The sequence below is a fragment of the Oncorhynchus keta genome, chromosome 31 (assembly GCF_023373465.1).
Source record: "Oncorhynchus keta strain PuntledgeMale-10-30-2019 chromosome 31, Oket_V2, whole genome shotgun sequence".
Classification (NCBI taxonomy): Eukaryota; Metazoa; Chordata; class Actinopteri; order Salmoniformes; family Salmonidae; genus Oncorhynchus; species Oncorhynchus keta.
Window position 1 is genome coordinate 5998865 of NC_068451.1, and position 25416 is coordinate 6024280.

Below are 25416 nucleotides of genomic sequence, written 5' to 3' on the forward strand. Positions count from 1 at the left end.
CTGATCAGAGCCTGGAGGTACTGAGGTGCCGTTCCCCTCACAGCTCCGTAGGCGAGCACCATGGTCTTGTAGCGGATGCGAGCTTCAACTGGAAGCCAGTGGAGAGAGCGGAGGAGCGGGGTGACGTGAGAGAACTTGGGAAGGTTGAACACCAGACGGGCTGCGGCGTTCTGGATGAGTTGTAGGGGTTTAATGGCACAGGCAGGGAGCCCAGCCAACAGCGAGTTGCAGTAATCAAGACGGGAGATGACAAGTGCCTGGATTAGGACCTGCGCCGCTTCCTGTGAGGCAGGGTCGTACTCTGCGGATGTTGTAGAGCATGAACCTACAGGAACGGGACACCGCCTTGATGTTAGTTGAGAACGTCAGGGTGTTGTCCAGGATCACGCCAAGGTTCTTAGCGCTCTGGGAGGAGGACACAATGGAGTTGTCAACCGTGATGGCGAGATCATGGAACGGGCAGTCCTTCCCGGGAGGAAGAGGAGCTCCGTCTTGCTGAGGTTCAGCTTGAGGTGGTGATCCGTCATCCACACTGATATGTCTGCCAGACATGCAGAGATGCGATTCGCCACCTGGTCATCAGAAGGGGAAAGGAGAAGATTAATTGTGTGTCGTCTGCATAGCAATGATAGGAGAGACCATGTGAGGTTATGACAGAGCCAAGTGACTTGGTGTATAGCGAGAATAGAGAGGGCCTAGAACAGAGCCCTGGGGACACCAGTGGTGAGAGCGCGTGGTGAGGAGACAGATTCTCGCCACGCCACCTGGTAGGAGCGACCTGTCAGGTAGGACGCAATCAAGCGTGGGCCGCGCCGGAGATGCCCAACTCGGAGAGGGTGGAGAGGAGGATCTGATGGTTCACAGTATCGAAGGCAGCCGATAGGTCTAGAAGGATGAGAGCAGAGGAGAGAGAGTTAGCTTTAGCAGTGCGGGAGCGCCTCCGTGATACAGAGAAGAGCAGTCTCAGTTGAATGACTAGTCTTGAAACCTGACTGATTTGGATCAAGAAGGTCATTCTGAGAGAGATAGCGGTAGAGCTGGCCAAGGACGGCACGTTCAAGAGTTTTGGAGAGAAAAGAGAGAAGGGATACTGGTCTGTAGTTGTTGACATCGGAGGGATCGAGTGTAGGTTTTTCAGAAGGGGTGCAACTCTCGCTCTCTTGAAGACGGGAGGGACGTAGCCAGCGGTCAGGGATGAGTTGATGAGCGAGGTGAGGTAAGGGAGAAGTCTCGGAAATGGTCTGGAGAAGAGAGGAGGATAGGGTCAAGCGGGCAGGTTGTTGGGCGGCCGGCCGTCACAAGACGCGAGATTTCATTACCAGCCTTTCCTTCATTCATTAAAATATAAATTCAATTTCTAACAAGGTGACAAGCTGATATAATTAATGTACGTCTTTCACTGGAATGTTTCATGGCAGTAAATAATACGGTACTGTGTATCACCGCGTAGATGAATACACGTGTGATGTGACTTGATACTTCCACACAGTCACTACTATACCTACAGCAGAGAGGAAGTTGCGGAGAGAGGGGGCTGTGTACTGCAGGCGGTGGCACACTCTCTATGCGATCGCAATCATGTTTCACCCACCGTCTTGCGACGGACGGCTCCATATAAAGCATGACAAATTGGCAGACAGAAAGGCACTAAGCAGTTACGTGAGTTTAATGTGCTCATTGACGCAGACAGAGCTCTCCGAATAACCGTGATGATCAGTCTGCTTTGTCAGTGGCCCACGCCCCACTGCCAGACTATTATCTCCCTACATGTAAATACACAATTCAACCCGTTCGTTCAATCGTTTCCTGCTACATTTGTTCGCAGGCTTTCTTTGTCTCTCAACATGTTGATTAGGCCTGAATGGAGTGAGGACATGGCTGCACTTTTTTACCATAGAGCCAACTTTACATTTGAGCAGCCTATTCTTTCCAAATAACTCAGTGGGATGAGTAGACTATACACTGTTAGATTAAAAGGGGAAACTTTTGTAGTGTGTTTCATTGCAATTGTTTAGGTAGAATTGGCAGAATATGCATTTGAAGCAATGACAAACAAGATATTTATACTGAACTTTTCAACAGTTTTTTAGGGAACATTAATCTAACCAAAAGTGCACCATCAACACATAGATGTAAAATAAGTAGAAATAAGCAATAATTGAACATTTAGTAATCTGGTGGTATAATCTCACGTGTCAAATGTTTCATAGACATATTGTGATTTATGCCTAATGATTCAAGTGCCTCTAGTGGCACTATTGAATAAGGCTGGTGGCGCTCGCTCCCACAACCCAAGCTTTGCTCAGTACCAAAAAACATCATCACCAGTGAATCTGTCCAACCACGCACAGGTTGCGAGTTGAACAAGCATTCCATTTTTAAAAAGCCATTCTGGTCGTGCACGGATATTTTGTTATTGATTTTTCTAAAACTTCGAGCGCAATAGGTTATTCCTTCACCAAGCCATGAGGAAAACAGACAGCAACGACTACTGCATCATGAAGAAGCTTTTTCTTAAACCTTTCGAGTAATTTTTTTCTAGATGAACATTAATTACCATTTAGACAATATTCAGCATGATAATAACTACAATTTGGCTAACGCTACATTTTTGACAAATGTAATATTTCAAATCAACACTGATATTTTATATATTTGAAATATGTTATGAGCTTGCATGAATTCTGAAGAAACTTATTAAGAAACAGGTTTTCAAGGCTTCTTGTGGCTAACACCGGTCAGAGAGAGCATCGTTGGAGGCGACCAAAAGTACCGCAGGCGCAGTCCCCTTCCGCGTTTGTACGGGAATCCAGCCCGGTTGTTCTCGAGCCAGCAGACAAATAGCATCAACGGTAGGAGGGGAAGGGATACAGACTCGTGCAGGCTAATTGTAGCAGCCAGCATTCGCAGGTGTAACACTGTGTAACTGGGGTATAATCTTGACAAGCCGTTCAAAGCATTGAGAGTGAAAAAAAACTGGGAGAATGTTGCACCAAGTACAATGAGAGCCCATTTGTCGCAGACACACAAACCCACATATGACTCCGTCGAATTCAAATTTGATGAGCAACACTGAAGCGACTTTGGAATTTTAAAAAGTGGATCACACGACTTTACAATCATGCGAAACACTTTGTTGTCTGCCCGGAGTTCGATTGTGGAATACTGGACATCGGCCATTCTATGTCTCTTTTGGATTCAGTACTCTTGTGGGATGCCTCATGTCATTCGAATAGGTAAGTGTCATTAATTGTCTATTTATCTGCAATATGGACCGGCTATAGGTAAAGAATCAGTTTCGTTCATGGAGTGGAAATCCTATCTATTTAGCAAAGTGAGGGTCTCTATCTGTGCTTGTGCAGCATCTGTGGTTCTTGGAGTAACGGTCATTGCCCTTCATCTATAATATATATATTTTTTTACGCCCATTTCAAAGGTATGCCATCAGATGATTGTGTGCATCTAAAGCAATATTGCAGAGACTATATATAGCCCACAATAGTTTATACGACAGTGATACATTGGATTAAATGCTGTGCCACTATTGTGACTTCATGCCAGGAGGCTTAGATTCAACCACATTGTATCCGATATGTGTAAAAAAAGAAGAACCCCTACTCATTATTTTCAGATAATATATTATATGTTCATCATGTGGCAATCGATATTGTTGATGCGTTATAAGTACACCCTACAATCAACACACATGATTCGTCTTCATCTCACCTCTGTATTCATTTTTGAAGAAGGTTGACATGCTTAAAAATGTTTGAAAAAGTAGATAAAGTTTGCATAGCAATACAATATGAATATGCACAACCCAAACATCTTATTGCACTTAAGAGAGGGCAAATAAGGAACAACAACACATATTAAGTGTGCTGAGATGGCACAGGTGTCGCCTGCTTTGGACAGCCGCATGACGCGAAGGCCTATGGAGTGAAGGAAGTTTGTAAGCAACTCCTGCGTTGATCTCTAGTGCCTTTTCTTTCCCAATCTTCCCCCCTTGCTTTACGGTTAATGTGATGATACAAGTGAGCACGTGATGCTGCCGCTGTCTTTTGGAATCACTCCAAGTAAAACAATGTGAGAATTCTCATTCTGAGCGCGGCGATACGATGAAGCGTTTTGTGCCGGGAGGAGAGAGGGACAGAATGAAGATCAATAGGTTTTTGTCCCAAGGCAAATCGCTTTTGACAAGTGGCTTGGTGCCATGCAGGACAATTACTCAAAATGGCATTAGTCGACATTAACGTAGCTACACAAGGCTCAATTTAAATGATAGGGCCCAGGACAAATGTGAATATTTTGTTTTAACAGATACCCTAACCAGTCATTATGTAAAATAGTGAACAAACACGGGGAATATTCTATTTTGCCCAAATCCAGTCCATTTGTTTTTAAAGAAGAGGCAGGCCTATGTCTTACAGTAAAATATATGTTATTACATAGTTATTAGGCTACACCATAGTCTAGTTTCTAACCTGTCAACAAATAACCATAACCAAATAACCAGTACACATTCTAAATAATCAAATATTTGGATAAGTAAATGTTGATTTCTGGTAGTTGAAATGAGTAGCCTATATATGTACATTTTCCTATATAAATGAGTAGAAAAATATTGAGAGCAAGCCAAACCATGATGCCTCACTAGAAAACTATGCATTGTATTGAGTATTACAGATGTGGTTTGTCATCGTTTATTCTGGCTGGTCATGTCTTGATGATTGACTGCAGCATTGTGAACAGCTATGACATTGTTGTGGAGAGTTGTGATTTCTTAGATGCTGCGCAGAGTATGCTGTGTTTTAGTGATGCAAATTGAAGAATTTTGTTAAAATAACCTTTTTTTCTATTACCGCAGCACATTCAATGGAGTCTGAAAATAGTCTGTGACAAGTCTTGTAGTTGAAATGCCACAGCCCGAGACAAATTTACCTTGAAATGTGCTACAGCTGCTTTATCGCAATTTTTTTGTGAATATCATTTTGATTTTTCTTCTAGTGCAGGTGCAGTTCTTTCTGTATCCGTGAGTTAGGCTTTTGACAAAAGGCAGATGACAAGGATGTGCCAAGAAAATGTGCTGAATTTGAGTTGATGTCCTCATGAACAAAAACATACAAATGCAATGCATGAAAATGTGTCTACGTGAACACGTCAGAATGTGTGTGAGAGTACAGTGGGGCAAATAAAGTATTTAGTCAGTCACCAATTGTGCAAGTTCTCCCACTTAAAAAGATGAGAGGCCTGTAATTGTCATCATAGGTACACTTCAACTATGACAGACAAAATTAGAAGAAAAAAAATCCAGAAATTCACATTGTAGGATTTGTAATGAATTGATTTGCAAATTATGGTGGAAAATAAGTATTTGGTCACCTACAAACAAGCAAGATTTCCAGCTCTCACAGACCTGTAACTTCTTCTTTAAGAAACTCCTCTGTCCTCCACTCGTTACCTGTATTAATGGCACCTGTTTGAACTTGTTATCAGTATAAAAGACACCTGTCCACAACCTCAAACAGTCACACTCCAAACTCCACTATGGCCAAGACCAAAGAGCTGTCAAAGGACACCAGAAACAAAATTGTAGACCTGCACCAGGCTGGGAAGACTGAATCTGCAATAGGTAAGCAGCTTGGTTTGAAGAAATCAACTGTGGGAGCAATTATTAGGAAATGGAAGACATACAAGACCACTGATAATCTCCCTCGATCTGGGGCTCCACGGAAGATCTCACCCCGTGGGGTCGGTGAGCAAAAATCCCAGAACCACACGGGGGGACCTAGTGAATGACCTGCAGAGAGCTGGGACATTTACATTACATCATTACATTTAAGTCATTTAGCAGACGCTCTTATCCAGAGCGACTTACAAATTGGTGCATTCACCTAATGACATCCAGTAGAATAGTCACTTTAAAATAGTGCATCTAAATCTTAAAGGGGGGTGAGAAGGATTACTTATCCTATCCTATCCAAAGTAACAAAGCCTACCATCAGCAAGGGCATTGAAGATGAAACGTGGCTGGGTCTTTCAGCATGACAATGATCCCAAACACACTGCCAGGGCAATAAAGGAGTGGCTTCGTAAGAAGCATTTCATGGTCCTGGAGTGGCCTAGCCAGTCTCCAGATCTCAACCCCATAGAAAATCTTTGAAGGGAGTTGAAAGTCCGAGTTGCCCAGCAACAGGCCCAAAACATCACTGCTCTAGAGGGGATCTGCATGGAGGAATGGGCCAAAAGACCAGCAACAGTGTGTGAAAACTTGTGAAGACTTACAGAAAACGTTTGACCTCTGTCATTGCCAACAAAGGGTATATAACGAAGTATTTAGATAAACTTTTGTTATTGATCAAATACTTATTTTCCACCATAATTTGCAAATAAATTCATAAAAAATCCTACAATGTGATTTTCTGGATTTTTTTCTTCAATTTGTCTGTCACAGTTGAAGTGTACCTATGATGAAAATTACAGGCCTCTCTCATCTTTTTAAGTGGGATAACTTGCACAATTGGTGGCTGACTAAATACTTTTTTGCTGGTTGTGTCTACTGTACTTCTTAGGCATATTCTATACAGTAATAATATAGTGACATCTATGTCAATAACACTGTCTCTGTAAACCTTAATTTTTAAGTTAATTTCTGAGTGCCTTTCAATGGGTTTGTATGTCTGTCTGCACGTAATCTACTGTATGTTTTGTCTATTGGCATCATCGCATGCTCATGTATGGTACATGTTATACCCTAGACTATCTGTGTGTAAGGGGTGTCAATTGGCAGTCACCATAACCTAGCCCAACATCAACAATTAAAAATAGGCTAGTAAAATCATTCCAACCTTTAAAAGCCAAATGCAGTTTTGTGATATTAGAGGGTTGACTTTAGGACCATGTGGTAGCCTGGCTGGCTAGGGTTATGGAGAGCGCATCGATGCAGCTGCAGGGAACAGCGCCTAAAGATGGCTGTAGTAGATGGCTTTGGCTAGGTAACTGCTGTTTGACTTGACATGAAACTAAACTAGAGTTTTAATCCCGGTGCGTAGCAGTGAATTCTTGTATTGCTTGTTTGTGGAGTGTTAAGTCCCCTATTGACTGAGGTGTGGTGACACTACAGCAACTCGGTGATAATGGCTGGAATCAATTTAGCTTCCCATACCCTAGGTTTAGTTGAAACGACTCCGCTGTGTGCATGTGCATTATGTGTGACGTTAAGAGAGTGTATCCGTGGGTATGTGTGTTGTGCTTGTGTACGAGTATACTTTTCACACACTCAAATTCCGGGTCAAAGCCATTTATCAACAGACCACCAGAGGGCCCTGTTGGAGGTCATGGTCGCCGGCCAGCGTGGGAACAATACGTTACAATAGCAAACAAGCAAGCAACATCCACTGGAAGTGGGTGGTGGTGGCGGGCCAGTGGCGTGGGGTGTTCTGTCTGTGCAGTGTCTGCTCTTCGTTAGGAAGCCTAAGCAGTTTTCTCCAAGTACACCATCTGTGTAATGGTGGGCATCCAAGGTGGAGTTGTTTCCATTGATTTGAGTGTTTTTACAGTGCATAGCTCCATACTGAGGGCCAGATGGTCAATCGCGCTCCTTCTGCAGGTCTGTAAACGTCTGAGGGAAGAAAAGAGAGAAGACTCATTCTACTATATCTAGGCCTATTTTATTGCTCCTAACCTTCAGTGTCCTCCCTCTTCTTGTTCTTGTATTTACCCTGCTAAACAACTAGTGTTCATACCATCATTTCTATGGTATATAGAATAGAGTGATTTTAGTATATTTTTTTGCTAGCTACCCTGGTTGACAATGAGTCTGGTTTTAGCTTGTAATCAGTGAAGCTCAGACACCGATTGATTGTGTCTACCGGTGCTCATGATTAAATTGATTCTCTCAGTCATACGTGGAAACAAGGACCATGTTAAATGGTGCAACACTGTACAATCGTCATGAATCCAGGCATTTGCTTGTGCTTTATCAGAGACTAGACCAACGACCTAATCTGTGTTTGTCTATAGCATGCCATTGAGAAAAAACTAAACAAAGCGAGACATGATCTCTTTCAAGGACAGTCTCGCAAAAAGAAGCATTCTTGCGTTCTAACTACCCGCTATTCAAAGCAGAGGTTGACCGATTATGATTTTTCAACGCCGATATCGTACCTATTATTGGAGGACCTAAAAAAGCCGTTACAGATTAAAAGGCCATTTTTTTTTTTATTTTTTTTTACATGTATTTGTAATAATGACAATTACAACAATACTGAATGAACACTTATTTTAACTTAATATAATACATCAATAAAATCAATTTAGCCTCAAATAAATAATGAAACATGTTCAATTTGGTTTAAATAATGCGAAAGTAAAAGTGCAATATGTGCCATGTAAGAAAGCTAACGTTTAAGTTCCTTGCTCAGAACATGAAAGCTGGTGGTTCCTTTTAAATTGAGTTTGATATGTGATGAATCCAATTCGTACAATATGTTGTTGTGCTTAAGATCCCGGACTTCGTCTTTAAGTTATGCCAACTTCAACGGACGCCAATGGTTATGTAACAAATTCACCCAACCACTGAGCTTTGAGTATACTTAATTTGTCATGAGGTAGGCTATAGCACCCATTTTAGAATGTAAAATGACACGTTTAGAGGGAAGTTACTGAAAGCTAAGTGATGCAATGCAACTATATAAATACCTGAGCAGTAGGTGAAGAGACATTAATTTTTCAACAGCTTAGAACAATGGCAATGATTTTATATATAATGGATGGCTCACTCTCATGCCTCACTGTCATAGAGCAGCCAATGCTTATGCTGAGAAGCAATGAAATTACAAACCAGCCCACAAACCATTTAATAGATACTTATAGTTATGCTTATTTCATTTTAGTTGTAGGCAGAATATTAATTAAACTAATTTATAGTCTCTTGTCTCTTTTCTTTCTTGATGCTGCTTTTAAGTGCCAGACAGGGATGTATTGAATATTCAATTACTTTATCTACTGTACCTAATACGTCATCATGGCCAGTCAATCAATCTTCCTCATGATATGACATCACTTTCATTTATTTTGCCCTTCCTCTAACAGCCGATGTCTGCGTTTTCATTTTGTCTCCCCAAATGTAATTTATGCTTTGGGGAAAACACTACCTAAATACATTTTGTGTGTGAAATAACAGTCGAGAAGTCTCAATATGTATTTCCTGCTGTATGCATTGTGAATGTTCTAAAGCCACACTTCTGTGAGGAGAATTAGAGCTGCTGATCGGTTGAAATTCTCCAAACACGACGAGTCACTTCAGAGGCTGGTATTTATCCCTTCCAACCAGAAAATGTTCTTCACGTGATTAGCTTCTACAGAATGCAGGTGAGAAGGAGAGCACTCTCTGTTCACTCTCTCTCTCACTCACTCACTATCTCTCACATACACACACTTGCCTAGATCCTCCTCACCGGGGTTCATGCAAACTTCTCATTTTAAATGACTCGCAAATATTTCAAGAGGTTGGGAAAAAGGCCGTTGTGTGCAATCAGAATCCCGACAACAGAAAGAAGAGAGAGAAATAGTGGTGAACAGGGTTCAATTCTCGGGCTGACTCTTTTCTCTGTATACAGTGGGTCAAAAAAGTATTTAGTCAGCCACCAATTGTGCAAGTTCTCCCACTTAAAAAGATGAGAGAGGCCTGTAATTTTCATCATAGGTAAACTTCAACTATGACAGACAAAATGAGAAAAAAAATCCAGAAAATCACATTGTAGGATTTTTTATGAATTTATTTGCAAATTATGGTGGAAAATAGGTATTTGGTCAATAACAAAAGTTTATCTCAATACTTTGTTATATACCCTTTGTTGGCAATGACAGAGGTCAAACGTTTTCTGTAAGTCTTCACAAGGTTTTCACACACTGTTTCTGGTATTTTGGCCCATTCCTTCATGCAGATCTCCTCTAGAGCAGTGATGTTTTGGGGCTGTTGCTGGGCAACATGGACTTTCAACTCCCTCCAAATATTTTATGGGGTAGAGATCTAGAGACTGGCCACTCCAGGACTTTGAAATGCTTCTTACGAAGCCACTCCTTCGTTGCCCGGGCGGTGTGTTTGGGATCATTGTCATGCTGAAAGACCCAGCCACGTTTCATCTTCAATGCCCTTGCTGATGGAAGGAGGTTTTCACTCAAAATCTCACGATACATGGCCCCATCCATTCTTTCCTTTACACGGATCAGTCGTCCTGGTCCCTTTGCAGAAAAACAGACCCAAAGCATGATGTTTCCACCCCCATGCGTCACAGTAGGTATGGTGTTCTTTGGATGCAACTCAGCATTCTTTGTTCTCCAAACACGACAAGTTTTTACCAAAAAGTTATATTTTGGTTTCATCATGAGTCCCTGGCGGCGTAGTGTGTTACTGATGGTAGGCTTTGTTACTTTGGTCCCAGCTCTCTGCAGGTCATTCACTAGGTCCCCCCCCCGTGTGGTTCTGGGATTTTTGCTCACCGTTCTTGTGATCATTTTGACCCCACGGTTTGAGATCTTCCGTGGAGCCCCAGATCGAGGGAGATTATCAGTGGTCTTGTATGTCTTCCATTTCCTAATAATTGCTCCCACAGTTGATTTCTTCAAACCAAGCTGCTTACCTATTGCAGATTCAGTCTTCCCAGCCTGGTGCAGGTCTACAATTGTGTTTCTGGTGTCCTTTGACAGCTCTTTGTTCTTGGCCATAGTGGAGTTTGGAGTGTGACTGTTTGAGGTTGTGGACAGGTGTCTTTTATACTGATAACAAGTTCAAACAGGTGCCATTAATACAGGTAACAGGTGAAGGACAGAGGAGCCTCTTAAAGAAGAAGTTACAGGTCTGTGAGAGCCAGAAATCTTGCTTGTTTGTAGATGACCAAATACTTATTTCCCACCATCATTTGCAAATAAATTCATTAAAAATCCTACAATGTGATTTTCTGGATTTTCTCCCCCTCATTTTTTCTGTCATAGTTGAAGTGTACCTATGATGACAATTACAGGCCTCTCATCTTTTTAAGTGGGAGAACTTGCACAATTGGTGGCTGACTAAATACTTTTTTGCCCCACTGTATATCAACGATGTCGCTCTTGCTGATCCACCTCTACGCAGACGACACCATTCTGTATACATCTGGCCCTTCTTTGGACACTGTGTTAACTAACCTCCAAACGAGCTTCAATGTCATACAAAACTCTTTCCATGGCCTCCAACTGCTCTTAAACACTAGCAAATCCAAATGCAAGCTTTTCAACCGTTCGCTGCCCTCACCTGCCCACCCGACTAGCATCACTACTCTGGACGGTTCTGACCTAGAATACGTGGACAACTCCAAATACCTAGGTGCCTGGCTAGACTGTAAACTCTCCTTCCGGACTCATATCAAACATCTCCAATCCAAAATCAAATCTAGAATCGGCTTTCTATTTCGCAACAAAGCCTCCTTCACTCACGGCACCAAACTTACCCTAGTAAAACTGACTATCCTACCGATCCTCGACTTCGGCGATGTCATCTACAAAATAGCCTCCAATACTCTACTCAGCAAATTCGATACAGTCTATCACAGTATTGTTACCAAAGCGCCTTATACCACCCACCACTGCGACCTGTATGCTCTTGTCGGCTGGCCTTCGCTACATATTCATTGCCAGACCCACTGGCTCCAGGTCATCCACAAGTCTATGCTAGGTAAAGCTCCGCCTTATCTCAGCTCACTGGGCACGATAACAACACCCACCCGTAGCACGTGCTCCAGCAGGTATATCTCACTGGTCATCCACAAAGCCAACACCTCCTTTGGCCGCCTTTCCTTAAAGTTCTCTGCTGCCAGTGACTGGAACGAATTGCAAAAATCGCTGAAGCTGGATATTTCCCTCACTAACTTTAAACATCAGCTATCTGAGCAGCTAACTGATTGCTGCAGCTGTACATAGTCCATCTGTAAATAGCCCAACCAATCTACCTACCTCAACCCCAAATTGTTTTTATTTACTTTGCTGCTCTTTTGCACACCAGTATCACTACTTACACACCATCATCTGCTCATCTATCACTCCAGTGTTAATCTGCTAAATTCTAATTACTTTGCTACTATGGCCTATTTATTGCCATACCTCCTCATGCCATTTGCACACACTGTATATAGACATTCTTTTTTTTCCTATTGTGTTGACGGTACACTTGTTTATTCCATGTAACTCTGTGTTGTTTCTGTCGCACTGCTTTGCTTTATCTTGGCCAGGTCGCAGTTGTAAATGAGAACTTGTTCTCAACCTGCTTACCTGGTTAAATAAAGGTGAAAAAATAAAATAAAATAAAATAAAAGATAAAGAAAGGCAACAGCAAGAGGTGAACAACACATCAACAGTTGTGTGAAATTAAGATGGCCATCAATTGCCAGAGTGGAAAACGACTATTTAATTTATGTGAATTTAATCTGTCCCTAGACAGAAGAGGCGGCGGCAAGCAGGGAGAATCCTCTTGGCAGAGCGCTAGGCTAGCAGCCTGGGAGTTGTTGCGGTGCATACGAACAAAGACGGGGAGAGGTCACAGTACAATTGTATCCAGCGAGAGTGGGCTCCTTTAATGTGTGTGATGCAGTGGTCTCTGTTAGCGACGACGCAGAGACAGATACGGAGATTGAAAGGGAAGAAGGATACAACAGTTATTCTACCTGTCAAAAACACACTTCACTCGCCCACACAGGCACAATATACACAACGTCTTCACTTAATAACTCATGCCAGAGGGCTTCTCTCTCTCTCTCTCTCTCTCTCTCTCTCTCTCTCTCTCTCTCTCTCTCTCTCTCTCTCTCTCTCTCTCTCTCTCTCTCTCTCTCTCTCTCTCTCTCTCTCTCTCTCTCTCTCTCTCTCTCTCTCTCTCTCTCTCTCTCTCTCTCTCTCTCTCTCTCTCTCTCTCTCTCTCTCTCTCTCATATATATATATATATAGTGACACTTCAACTAATACACATAAACGCACACTCACAAAAACTCCATCCACAAACACACTCCAGAACATATGTCTGGTCTCACAGGGGCTCTTGTACACAATCCAATTCCATTCACTGTCAGCACACTTGCGGCCCGTCATTAGCTTGAATATAGCTGATGAGAAACGGCAGATGTTCATATTGTTCAGGAGAGGGCCCTGTCTCAGAACGTGTTCTTTCCAATCCTCCGCTGTCATCAGAACACACTGTTTCTGCTCCATAGGAGACACAATGTTACCCTACAAACAAGCAAACACTCCCGGCAATATACTGAAATATAAGGCTACTGTTTGGAACTTTCATATTCATGTGTTACGTGTTATGAATCCAGAAATATGTCAGCGTAAGTGACATACAAGTAATATTAGTGTCACTATTTTGACATAATCTAATGAAATTCTAATGAAAGACCATAATAGGAAAGGTTTAATATAAGGCCTTATGAAAACGTTGACACAACGGGAAACCCCATGATGATGCTATACGTAGCAACAAACGTTGTCTCAAGAAAGAGTACACCTGCCGTGTTACATTAGTAGAGCTGTTGCATTATGCATGCTAGGTAATGATTATTCAAACCAAAATCCATTGAGGATTAATGTAACGGATATCCCTAACAGTAAGGTAACCTGTGACACAGTAGCGCCTTTTAGCTACACAGCTAGCCTAGCTGTGTTCCCACACCAGATGGTGTTTTCATATCATACTACAAAGTGTGCGCTCCACAGTGAAAGATCTGCGGCAAGCATTTGCTTCTGATAACTATTTCAATAAATAATATTGAGCAACCCCCAAATCAATGCGTCCGTCTAGTTCTGAAAAAATTAGCCAAAAACTTGAGTTGGGCAGGAGTTTTGAGTATTGTTTATTGTTTTTATAGATTACTCTTATGTATTCGGTATTTTTTTTTAAATTTTACCTTTATTTAACCAGGCAAGTCAGTTAAGAACACATTCGTATTTTCAATGACGGCCTGGGAACAGTGGTTAACTGCCTGTTCAGGGGCAGAACAACAGATTTGTACCTTGTCAGCTCGGGGGTTTGAACTCACAACCTTCCGGTTACTAGTCCAACGCTCTAACCACTAGGCTTCGCTGCCGCCTCTATGAAGTATTGAGGTAATGTATTGAATTGAACATAACCAAAAACAGCTTGCACGCATGATAAAGTCAGTTATCCGTCTCCCTGTCTCTCCCCAGCAGCCTCCTGGGACTAAATGTCATTATAGCAGCCGGAGGTGTGCTTTCCTGGATTTGACAGCCATTTTATTTTGTGGGTCATGGTGCTCTATAGCATGGTTAATTGGAACCGATCCTGTTGGTGTAAAATGTGTCCCCACACCTCTCTGATTCAGAGGGGTTGAGTTAAATGCATTCAGTTGTGCAACTGACTAGGTATCCTCTTTCCATTCCCATCCCACACATGCATACACACACAAACACACACACACCGTCATGGTCTCCCATCCATTATTTGGAGGGAGAGGGAGAGGGACGGGGAGAGAGAGAGCAGACGCAGCTTGGGAGACTCTTATTTAGTTTGTTAATTAGCTTGAACCTTTTGATCCCAATTTTAAAACCTGCCACGTTGCTATGCTCGCTTCTTTTGTGCATTGCCCCAAGCAAGATAAAAACGGAGCCTTTATTGCGTCGCCTTTCAAATAGCACGGCATTCAACGGAGCAGTTTCCTCCGCCTTCTCTATAAAAATACAGCCTTATCTGTCCACGGACTGTGTATACTGGTGTAACTACTCAGCTCTAAGACACCCCTTGTTACACAGGCATTACAATAGCGAGACCTTTTCTCCTTCTCTTTATATTAATCAGGATTTGACACCGAAGGTATCAGTGGGCGGCACAGGGTTTAAATCCTATTTAGCTGGGACTTAGTACAATGTACAGGGCGTGGTATGATTTCAGTCTGCCCTTTTAATCAGGCACCTTATTGTTATGGGTACGCTGCAAATGTCAGGTCTGGTCGTGTGAATCCTTCCCTGCATTGTGTATGAGGTTTCATGGCGGGGGGTGGGGGGGGGGTGCTAAGACAAACCTCCCTGGGTCAAAGCTTCCGCGTTTACTGCACTCGCTCACTCCCACCATTGACTGATAGCTTGGAGGTTGGAAGCCACTGTCAATTTAGTTAACACAGTGAAAGCACCTGAAGATCCCTCTCTGGCCTCTCTGTGTGCTATATAAGACAACCTGGGTATCCTCCTCCATCTAAAGGAATGTTTAACCGTCTACTGTCCCCGGGGTGCACTATGGTTAACCACAGAGTATATGCTATGAATCACTTAAGGCCTGCCCTTCTGCATGTACCCAGACGAAGATAGATGGGACTTGAGATGGAGATTATCATTGATGGGGAGGCGCGGGAGAGGAAATGAATGGGGGAGTGGAGGTTAGTGGGCGACTTGGGATTGTCACTGCAGATCAGCTAAGCTATTAGCGATGCATGCATGAATCATAGCATTGGCAGAAGGGCATTCCATCCAACGTTCAGAACAGTACCCTTCCCTCAGGTCACCACTACAGAAGTGAGCGAGAATCTTAGAAGGCCTGGGATGGCTGTCATAGTAATAGCAGTTTATGTTGTCAGCAAGGGGCCTGCCAATCTGCGACGTGATTGGATGACGCCTGACCTTTTATTTTTTATCAAGAATGAAGTGTTTGATTGGTCCTCGGTCTAATCAGCACGCGTATTCTCCAAAATCAATTCTCTATCAAAGAGAGTTAATGAGTAGTTTCGCCGCAGTGTTTTTCTCAAATGTATATTTTTTCACTCTCAACTTTCCCCTCAGTATTTTTATAAGATTGATTTGTTCATGGCAGGTAGGCTAGTGGTTAGAGCATGGGGCTAGTAACCAAAAGTTTGCTGGATCAAATCCCTGATCTGACAAGGTAAAAACAATCTGTCGTTCTGCCCCTGAATAAGGCATTTAACTCACTGTTCCCCGGTAGGCCGTCATTGTAAATAATAATTTGTTCTTAACTGACTTGCCTAGTTAAATAAAGGTCAAATAAAACATGTAACGGTTTCCAGTTACTCATAGTAGCGCTCGGTTTGGTTCCACGGTGTTATAGTTCTGTTCTAAATTGCCAGTCTTTTTTGGTTAACCACTGTCTTCTTTGTCATGACATGGGTTTTGACTCCACAATTGGGTGCAATAACACTGTCTATGATCCATCTGTGTATAATGCATTTTAGTGTTCATATCATGGCTCAGTCTATATACAGTACGAAGGTTATACATGATTTCATAATGCACCGCTGACTTGAGGCTTATAGACGACATTGGTACTAAAATCTGTCACTGTTCATTTGATCACTAGTAGTGTGGCTTGCATATTGCTCGAAGATGTGATGAAAATGAATAGTGAATCGCTGGCTACAAGTCCAGCAGAGCAGGAGTCAGTCAAGCGTAGAACATTCAATCTCACGAACAACAGCCCTTAACCTTTAAACTTCAACCTGATATTACAGTACACACAATATACAGAGAGTGAGAAATCTGATCTATATTCTGTACTAAAAAAAGAGCAATTTTGAAACTGGTTAATTAGGTGCATGACATCAAGGGTAAACTTGAGATTATACCATTTGCATGAGGAACAATAGTCTTTAATCAGTGACTATTATTTGCTTAGACGAGTCAGCGGAAGGATGTCACAACGATCACATGTAAATGTAACAAGAGATCTGCAAGGTATTAATTACTCTGACGTCGGATAGTAAACAATGTTTGTCATTTTTGTCCATGCTAATCATTTTAGATCTAAGGAATTATTATTCTGTGTATTTTTGTTATACAGTATGTATATGATTCGGGCCTAGCAGAATATTCTATAACTGGACTTAAGTTAAACATGTGTTGTAAATGTGTATCAGCACAGCATTATGACAGCATTTTCTAAACTGCAGAGGGGGATCTTGCTCATATTTTGTAGGTTTCCTATACCATTACCTTTTCATATTATCTTGAAGATTATAGTCTTCATATGCGTATGGAATCCTTTCATACAATCATCCCTTCTGCCATCCTGATACCATCTAAAACATGACGTCAGCCAGGGATAGCAAATGTGCAGTGAGCTCATTACACTGGAAATAGGGGAAATATGGGGAAATGTCAAAGGCACTGCTGAGTCATTCTGCTAAGGCCCAAGAACATTGAGGTGAGAGGTGCATCAGTGACCTCTAGGATTGGAAATAAACACAGGAAATAGCAGCTTAACAGCCGCCCTCTACGACGATGCGATGTCTAGACGGTAAAATATATTACGTAAACATACAGGAGCAGTGCAGCTTAGAAACAGCAATACCCTGAATGTCTAAAGTGATCTCTTCTAAATGTCAGACATTAGGGTTGAGGAGAGGGTAAGGCTGCCTTTGGTGGTAATACAAAAAACCCTCTGATTTTTCATGGGATTGGTATTGTTCCTCACTCTTACATCCTGGATACATGAAAACATTCACATACAGTCCCAACATGGTGTCATTATATATGTCAAAATAGTGAAATGTAACATTAGTTATGTCACTTCCGTTCACATATTGCTTATATCACACATTTTTGGGATTTCATTCAACCAAAGTATACTTGTACCTACTATAGATTGTATGGCATTTTGCAAAGTACAGTATCTCCTATGAGAACAAGAGACCCTCAACATTACCAGTCTGATTGTTGTACAGTGATATATGACCAACAGAGAAAGGCCACACTTAAAATGATTGGCATGCAGGGGGCGTCCCAGAATGAATGCTTGTTTAATGCCCTGCACTTGCTCTCGCTGCACTGTCCACGTATGGATCGCCTGTCTGTCTCAAAGAGTCATTACTTTTAAATGTGCACAGGCCCATTCCTGAAGGGAGACGTAGGCATTCTGTGGAGCGCAACCTGCAACGTAAGTCATGTTTGAATACTTTTCAAATGAATCCTTCCTTCTTCCCTTCATTGGGTTTGTTTACAGGAACACAATAATGCGATTATTGTGAATACTCAGATTAATACAATAGTTCTATTAAAATGTTTACATGCTTCACAAGAAGAAGAATTTCCGTCATCATCCCTTTTACATGGGACTTTGATACATTCAGAAAAATCGGCAGTCAAAATAAACGTTCTACCATCTTATTTCTGGGAAGCCTATTTGATTCTGTGTTTGGACACAAAGTTTGCATGTGAAAACTATAGGTAACTGACAAAATAAAGGAAACACCAACGTAGAGCATCTTTTAATAGAGCGCTGGGCCACCACGAGCCAGAACAGCTTCAGTGCGCCTTGGCATAGATTCTACAAGTGTCTGGAACCTTATTGGAGGGATACGTCACCATTCTTCGAAGAGTCATTCCATAATTTGGTGTTTTGTTGACGGTGGTGGAAAACGGTGTCTCAGACGCCACTCCAGAGTCTCTCATAAGTGTTCAACTGGGTTTAAGATCTGGTGACTGAGACGGCCATCATTTTCATGCTCATCAAACCATTCAGTGAAAACCCATGCCCTGTGGATAGGAGCATTGTCATCCTATTGGGGTAACAAAATAGCCATGGCAGCCAAAATAATGGCCTACCCAGCCCATTTTATACATGACCCTAAGCATGATGCAAAATAGCCATGGCAGCCAAAATAATGGCCTACCCAGCCCATTTTATACATGACCCTAAGCATGTATAACTACCTGTGGAAGCACCTGCTTTCAATACACTGTATCCCTCATTTACTCAAGTTTGGCCGTTACCTGGATGTCTATGATGCATACTTTGAGTTTTTTCTAACTCTCTTCACTCACGCAAAAGAGGGCGGCTTGAACTGCTGGTGTAGGACATGCACAGATCCAATACACCACTGGAACTCCAATTGAGGTGTTTACATGCCCTAATCATTTGAAAGATTGCTCAGATATCCGGTTTTAATCAGCGTTGTGCTTACTTCGATTATGACCTTTACGCCAATTAAGATAAGCAGAGTAAGGTGTTTAGATTACTAATGCCGTACTTGGCCTACAGCCATCAAATTATTAGTGTGCATGTAAACGTACTCGTTGAAGTAATCACTGATCTGACAAGGATTGATAGGTAAAAGTAAGGGTTAGACAACACAGCTTCCAACAATCCATGTTATGTCAAATTTGTTATCACGTCAAGGAAAGTAGGAAGGAAGTATGCATTTTTTTAGGTAATTGAACATGGCAGTAATGATACAGTAACTGGAAATATACGTATTAGGCTGTACATTATACGCTATGTATAGAATTCATTGATTGATCCAAAGTTTGACTCATGTATGCATCAAAATTGCCCATTGTTAGACTTGGATAGTTGGTTTTGCTCACACCAAAATCACTGATTGAACCACATGAGATCGTAAGGGTGATTGAAAAAGCTTTATTCCTATTTGGGGCACTCTTGGAGGCAAGGGTACAATCAGTGGGGCTTTGTGAGCCTCTGTCTGCAGCCGTTAATGACGGCTGGCACGAGCTGAGCAGAGAGATCAGAGCGTGCATGTTCTCCGTCAATAGACAGAGCAAGCACTTTGGAGATAACAGAGCCAGCACAGTGTACAGTGTACAGTGTGTGTGTGTGTGTGTGTGTGTGTGTGTGTGTGTGTGTGTGTGTGTGTGTGTGTGTGTGTGTGTGTGTGTGTGTGTGTGTGTGTGTGTGTGTGTGTGTGTGTGTGTGTGTGTGTGTGTGTGTGTGTGTGTGTGTGTGTGTGTGTGAGTGTGTGTGTGTGTGTGAGAGAGAGAGAGAGACACTGTGTGTGTTCCGAGTGGTGCCTATTAGAGCGGGGAGCTGCTCCAGCCACTGTCAAACTTTAAAAGAGAGGACCAGAGAAGATATTACCTGCAATGATGGGCTTTTGCTGACTAACGCTTCAGTGTTCAACTGTAAAGACGGGGCTTTATCAGACTGTCAGGATGTTAGACTTTTGTTCATTTATTAATACATTTTTGCCTTTGTTTCATCTTAGACATGAAGATGATAGGAAAGGGCTCCCTTTCCCTTCTTAACAACCTCCTCCCTCCTCTCCTCCCTCATTTTCTTCTTTGAGCGGTGAAACAACCGCTCATTTAAACTCTTGTTCCTTTAGGAGGAAAAGATAAGCTTTTGTTTGGGGTTTCATTCAAATAAAGGTATAGTAATACATTCACTCTCTATTCCAATTCCTGTCTAACTGGAGATGCAATCCTGTTCAGCATGTGCTCATTGTTGTAATCCCGGCATGGGGACAATGGCCTTTCCCTTCCCCTATCCTGCCCTTTTACGAATACCCCATCTTCCTCCTCTCACTGGATTATCGTCCATACATTTACATTTTTCAGACCAATTACAGGTTCTTACACGCTGACGGTTGTGAGGGAATTGATGACCATTCAATCATTTCCCATGTTTCCCAATCGTCTTATGCACATTTGAGGGTTGAAATAACCTCAATGGAGCACTCAGTCAATACTAAGTCCAGTGCATGGGCCTGAATGTGATCTGACAGCATTGTGTTTTGCAAATCATTGGGAACATAGGGACAATTCCAGACAACTTTGACACCAACAGCGGCACACACTTTTTCTGCCAAATAATCTCTACCTTTCCGTCATATTCAACCCCATGAACGGTTATTTTACTTGCCATTTTCAGATTTTCCCATCCCTTGAATTCCCCCCTCCCCTTCCTTCCCATGGCTTGCCAGTCATCTGTACACCTTGATTTGTACGAATTGATGGAGGTAAGAAAAAACTGCACATGGAAATGGGCTGGTGATTGCCTCCCTGGGTGGTGATGGATGGTTTGAGAGATCTCCCCGCAGACGTAGCCCCTCCATGGGGGTTGATGAGCTATGGAGCAGGGTGCCACGCTGGCTGAACAGACCCGCTCAGCCTTACTCAGCCCTGTCAGGGACCCATTGATTGCAGGGTGCTTCAGAAATCAGCCCGCCACTCTGCCCCGTGGTTCAGGGCTAACATGCTATCAGGTGGGACAATGCACAGTGTATTACTTTTCCATTTGCCGGTGAATATGCACATTTAAAAATGTTTCACGTACTTCAACTTGGGATGGTGGTGGAGGGACGGCCAGTCAGCCTGTCTGGAGGATCTAACCATTGTGTGGTTGGGTCCAAACTGCATGGGAGGATACTGTCAGGATGTTATATATTGTCCCTATAAATGTCCAAATGGATCCCTCCTCTGTGGTTAGTAGTTCTCCTTCTGAAGCTTGAAAGACACATTACAGAGACATGCTAAAGGCTGAGAGTTTTGGTGTCAGTGGATGAAATCTCTCAGAGAGAGATATGCTGTTATGTAACACAGTGTATTATTGTGCGAACAGAGAGCAGGGATGAATTAGTTGTTCTCCGTTGGGTGTCTGAGCTTGAGCAATGGATGTTAAAGAGGGTGGCTTCTCTCACTGTCACCAGTGCCGCCAGCTGAAAATGGGACTCATGTAATGACCTGAGCACGGCAGTTCTAATAGAATATCTATAATGGCATTCATAAAAATTTTGTCATGAGACATGATTGAAATTAAAATGATTCTGAAATGAGCGTTCCAGCTCAGGTTATTGGTTCATATGTCGCTCATTTATATCAACTATTGGAGGACTGCAATTTATTTAATCGCAGACTATTAATTCAGACTTCGGATTCGTCCTCGCCAATCTTTTATGACCGTTGCAATTTGTTTCATTGGCTGTGGGTGTTAGTCACACAACTACTGGAGATCCACCCACTTCATACCATTTCAACGGTTCATCCTAGGACAAACCCAACACATTTGAATGTGTGTATAACTGTACCGAAGTGTGTTCTAGACTAGCCCGAATCATATCTATTCCATAACACTGAGTCCAGTAACACATGTAGGCTACACACGGTACATGTACAGACTGCTGTACATGCTGTCGAACAAACAAACACCCAAGCACAGTCGCTACCTGGCAAACCGTCTCTGCCCTCCTGTTGTCCATCCTTCTGCCTCAAGTCAACGGCCCAGCAGGCTCGCCTTGGCCACACAAGCATGTCCAGGCTTGTCCACTCACCAGGTAGCTGGGACAACATCCAGTCACTCAATCCAGCAGCTGTTTTCACTCAACCAGGAAAGGAACACACAAGATGACACCATGCTACTGTGTCTCTTAAAGGGTTTTTCGTAATCCAAAACACTGTCAATAAAACATGACTTTGTCCATCGAAGCAGAAATGATTATTTTTAATGTCTGTTCTGATGTTCCTCTGTCTAGACCTGTGTAGTGGTATTTGGACTGCAAAAAGATGACAACATCACTGTGACCCTCTTGATGTGTGCAATTGCATTTAGCTGGCTGCCAGCTTATATCCCATTTTCGAAGAGAAGTGGGGGACTGTGACCACAGGGCTCATTCATGTCCAGTTGGAAATATGTCTCTTTATTCAGACATATTTTGGATAAAATCACTCCCCCTGAACCCCATGTTTGTTGCTAACCACATTCTATATTTCCTTTTGCTTCTTTCAAGGGGACATTCATGTTTTCCAGGTGATTTGGTTGGATGCCAGTCTCTCTCACCCCTCCGGCTACACCACTGTATAATATTCTATATCTAGCTGTTCCGCCGCCATTAAAATGTCAGTCAGTTTAAGCCATTCCCAACACTGAGCTCCTACTATATGTTTACCAGACATTTCGTAGTAACCCTACTCTTTTCTCAGTGCTCCTTTGACAAAGATTATAGTGTCACATCACTTGAATAGTATAGGTTTCACTGTCTCCCCTGTGCCAGTAATAGACTTGTGGTCTATTGCGGTAGAATAGTATTGGAAAATAAATCCACAATCATATTCTGCACCTCATTTGAATAAGAAGTGGAAGGCTGTCGCAGACGAGTGTCTTGTAGTAAGTAACATTACACATTTGTTCAGCAAAGAATGTTCGTCAAAGACGGGGAAGCATGAGAGAAAATATTGGCTTTGTCAAGGGCCCCTGAAGAGTGTTGTAATCAGAGGAAATAACATGCTAGCTAATGCTACTGCAGCATGCGGGTGTGTATGTGAATGTGTGTGTGTGTGTGTGTGTGTGTGCCATGCTTTTTCGGAAGATAAGCTAGGGACTTTGAATACCAGTAATTCATTTGTTCCCGCATTGGGTATAGATATGGTGGAGGGGGGCGGTGATGCCTGTGGTGGCATGTCTCTCCCTCTCTTCTTCCCCCAGACACTCACATGCTCCCCCCACATGCACATGCCCTCGTTCTCTCTCTCCCTCTTTCTCTCCCCCAACACCCACATACCAGTACATGCCCTCTCTCTCTCTGTCCTTCTCTCCCTGACACACGTGCACTCTTTTCCTCTCCCCACCCCCTCTCTCTACGCTACTCCCCCCCTCTATCTCTCTCTCGAGCCCTGTTTGCCAGGATGTGTGTTTTTTAACTCAAAGGTTGTGAGAGATAAGGGGACATAGCCTTCCCTTGATATGGCCAGTCAGCTAAACTAAACTCAGCCTCTCAAAGTGTCACGCTCTCTGTAGTGCTGACCAGAGGCGGAAAAAAAATCTGAAAAATCTGCAGGCACACACACACACACACACACACACACACACACACACACACACACACACACACACACACACACACACACACACACACACACACACACACACACACACACACACACACACACACACACACACACACACACACACACACACACACACACACACGTGAAACAGATCAGGGTGTGACGGTATCAGCCTCTGACCTACGGAGGGAAAATAGTCCGATGAGACAGGCCTTCACAACGTTTTGACATGAACAGCATACATATTATTATGAAATTACACGTGACACATGACCTTCTATGTTATACCTCTTATAAGCCCCACGCCATCTTATGTTCTGACCCTTATGTTTGTCATGTGAACTACGGTATGTGACAGAGGCAACAGCAAGCAGCTCTCCACTGCAATTCAAATGTTGTTTTCTACTCTGTTTATGACATACACTTCCCTCCGCACATAGCGCCTCCCTGCAGGACACAGTTACAGAAGAGAGAACCATTCAAGGCAAGGCATATAATTCAGTTGACAAGTAGATCTAGCTATGTGCCTGCGAGCATGCATTTTTAAGAACACTGGTTATGTCATAGCCTGCATTTTTATATGAGGAACCTCCTTAGTCCATTTTAAGCCACATGGAAGTCAGCAGAGTGGCTGTCGACCTGTGTGCACATCGTTTTCACCCCAAATGGCAGCCTATTCCTTAAGTAGTGCACTACTTTTGACCAGGGTTCTGGTTAAATGTAGTGCATTATGCAGGTAATAGGGTGCCATTTGGGGTGCAGACATTGTGATTGATGAGTCTGGATGAGCTGCAATTAATGTCCGTTTGAGGTCAAGGAGATGGCAGCCATTTGTTTTCTTCTCTGAATGTGGAGGATGGGGCATTTTGCCCGTGCCACAGTTAATGTCCACAGTAGAAGCCAATTAACGGCTAATATTTGCAACCTACATTAACATTCAATTGCCAAGCTGTGTTTTTTTTCTCCTTTTTGTTGCTGCAATTATTTGTTGTGCTGCACATTGTTATTTGTTAACTTTGCATGAGTTCTTGTTGATTGGAATATATAAGTGCATTCCATAACTCATGTAGTACATGACTACTCTCTAGAAATATAATGCGGATAATGGCTTCTCTTGTGGTTATGTTTTTGCAAACAATGTTCTCTCTAAATGTCTCTCTGATTCATCCCTCCCGCTGATTTACAGTAAAAACGGATCCTGATTAGCCATATTTCATCCAATCAGAAGGCCCATTTTGTCCCTCTACAAAATTAATCTCTGATGTTCAACAAATGTATTCAATATTTTGGGCACTTCCCATTTCCCTTTATCCCCAATGACATTGTGGAATTGCAGTAGCAGATGCCTCTGCTTTTATTACGACATTCATCCTGATTTTTTTTTATTTGTAAAAAAAGTTGTCAAAGTAATCGTGCTGGGAAGGATCAGACCTTGCTGTCTATCTAAAGCATTGATGTGGGCCTTGAAAGGCAGCCACGGTTACATTTAGCTGTTCAGGTATTTAAAAAAAAAAATCCACTTGATTCACTGTGCAACTTCCCAAACATGCACAGAGGCACTTACCCATACACCAACCTGAAGACACACACACACACACACACACACACACACACACACACACACACACACACACACACACACACACACACACACACACACACACACACACACACTGCAGGGTATACTGCATTTCTTCAACCCTGCAGGGAAGAGAAAGGTGAAGAATATGAGACAAATGGTCCATTATATAAACTTGATCTTTTCTGTGGCGGCAAACATCAGCAACCCCATTTAATCCCCCCTCCCTGTCTGGGGCCTCCACCGTTCATCATGTTCTTGTCAAGCATAGC

At 42.7% G+C, this 25416-nt stretch overlaps 1 protein-coding gene across 1 annotated transcript in view; it reads left to right on the plus strand.

Moving 5' to 3' along the window:
• Positions 1–2332: 2332 nt before the first annotated feature.
• The window catches only part of LOC118364271 (glutamate receptor ionotropic, kainate 3-like), a 120486-nt gene continuing 97402 nt past the window's right edge, over positions 2333–25416 (plus strand). The window contains exon 1 of the mRNA XM_052489374.1: positions 2333–3236. Coding sequence (XP_052345334.1) covers positions 3122–3236 — 115 coding nt within the window. The 5' untranslated portion in view covers positions 2333–3121. The remainder of the gene's footprint in view (positions 3237–25416) is intronic.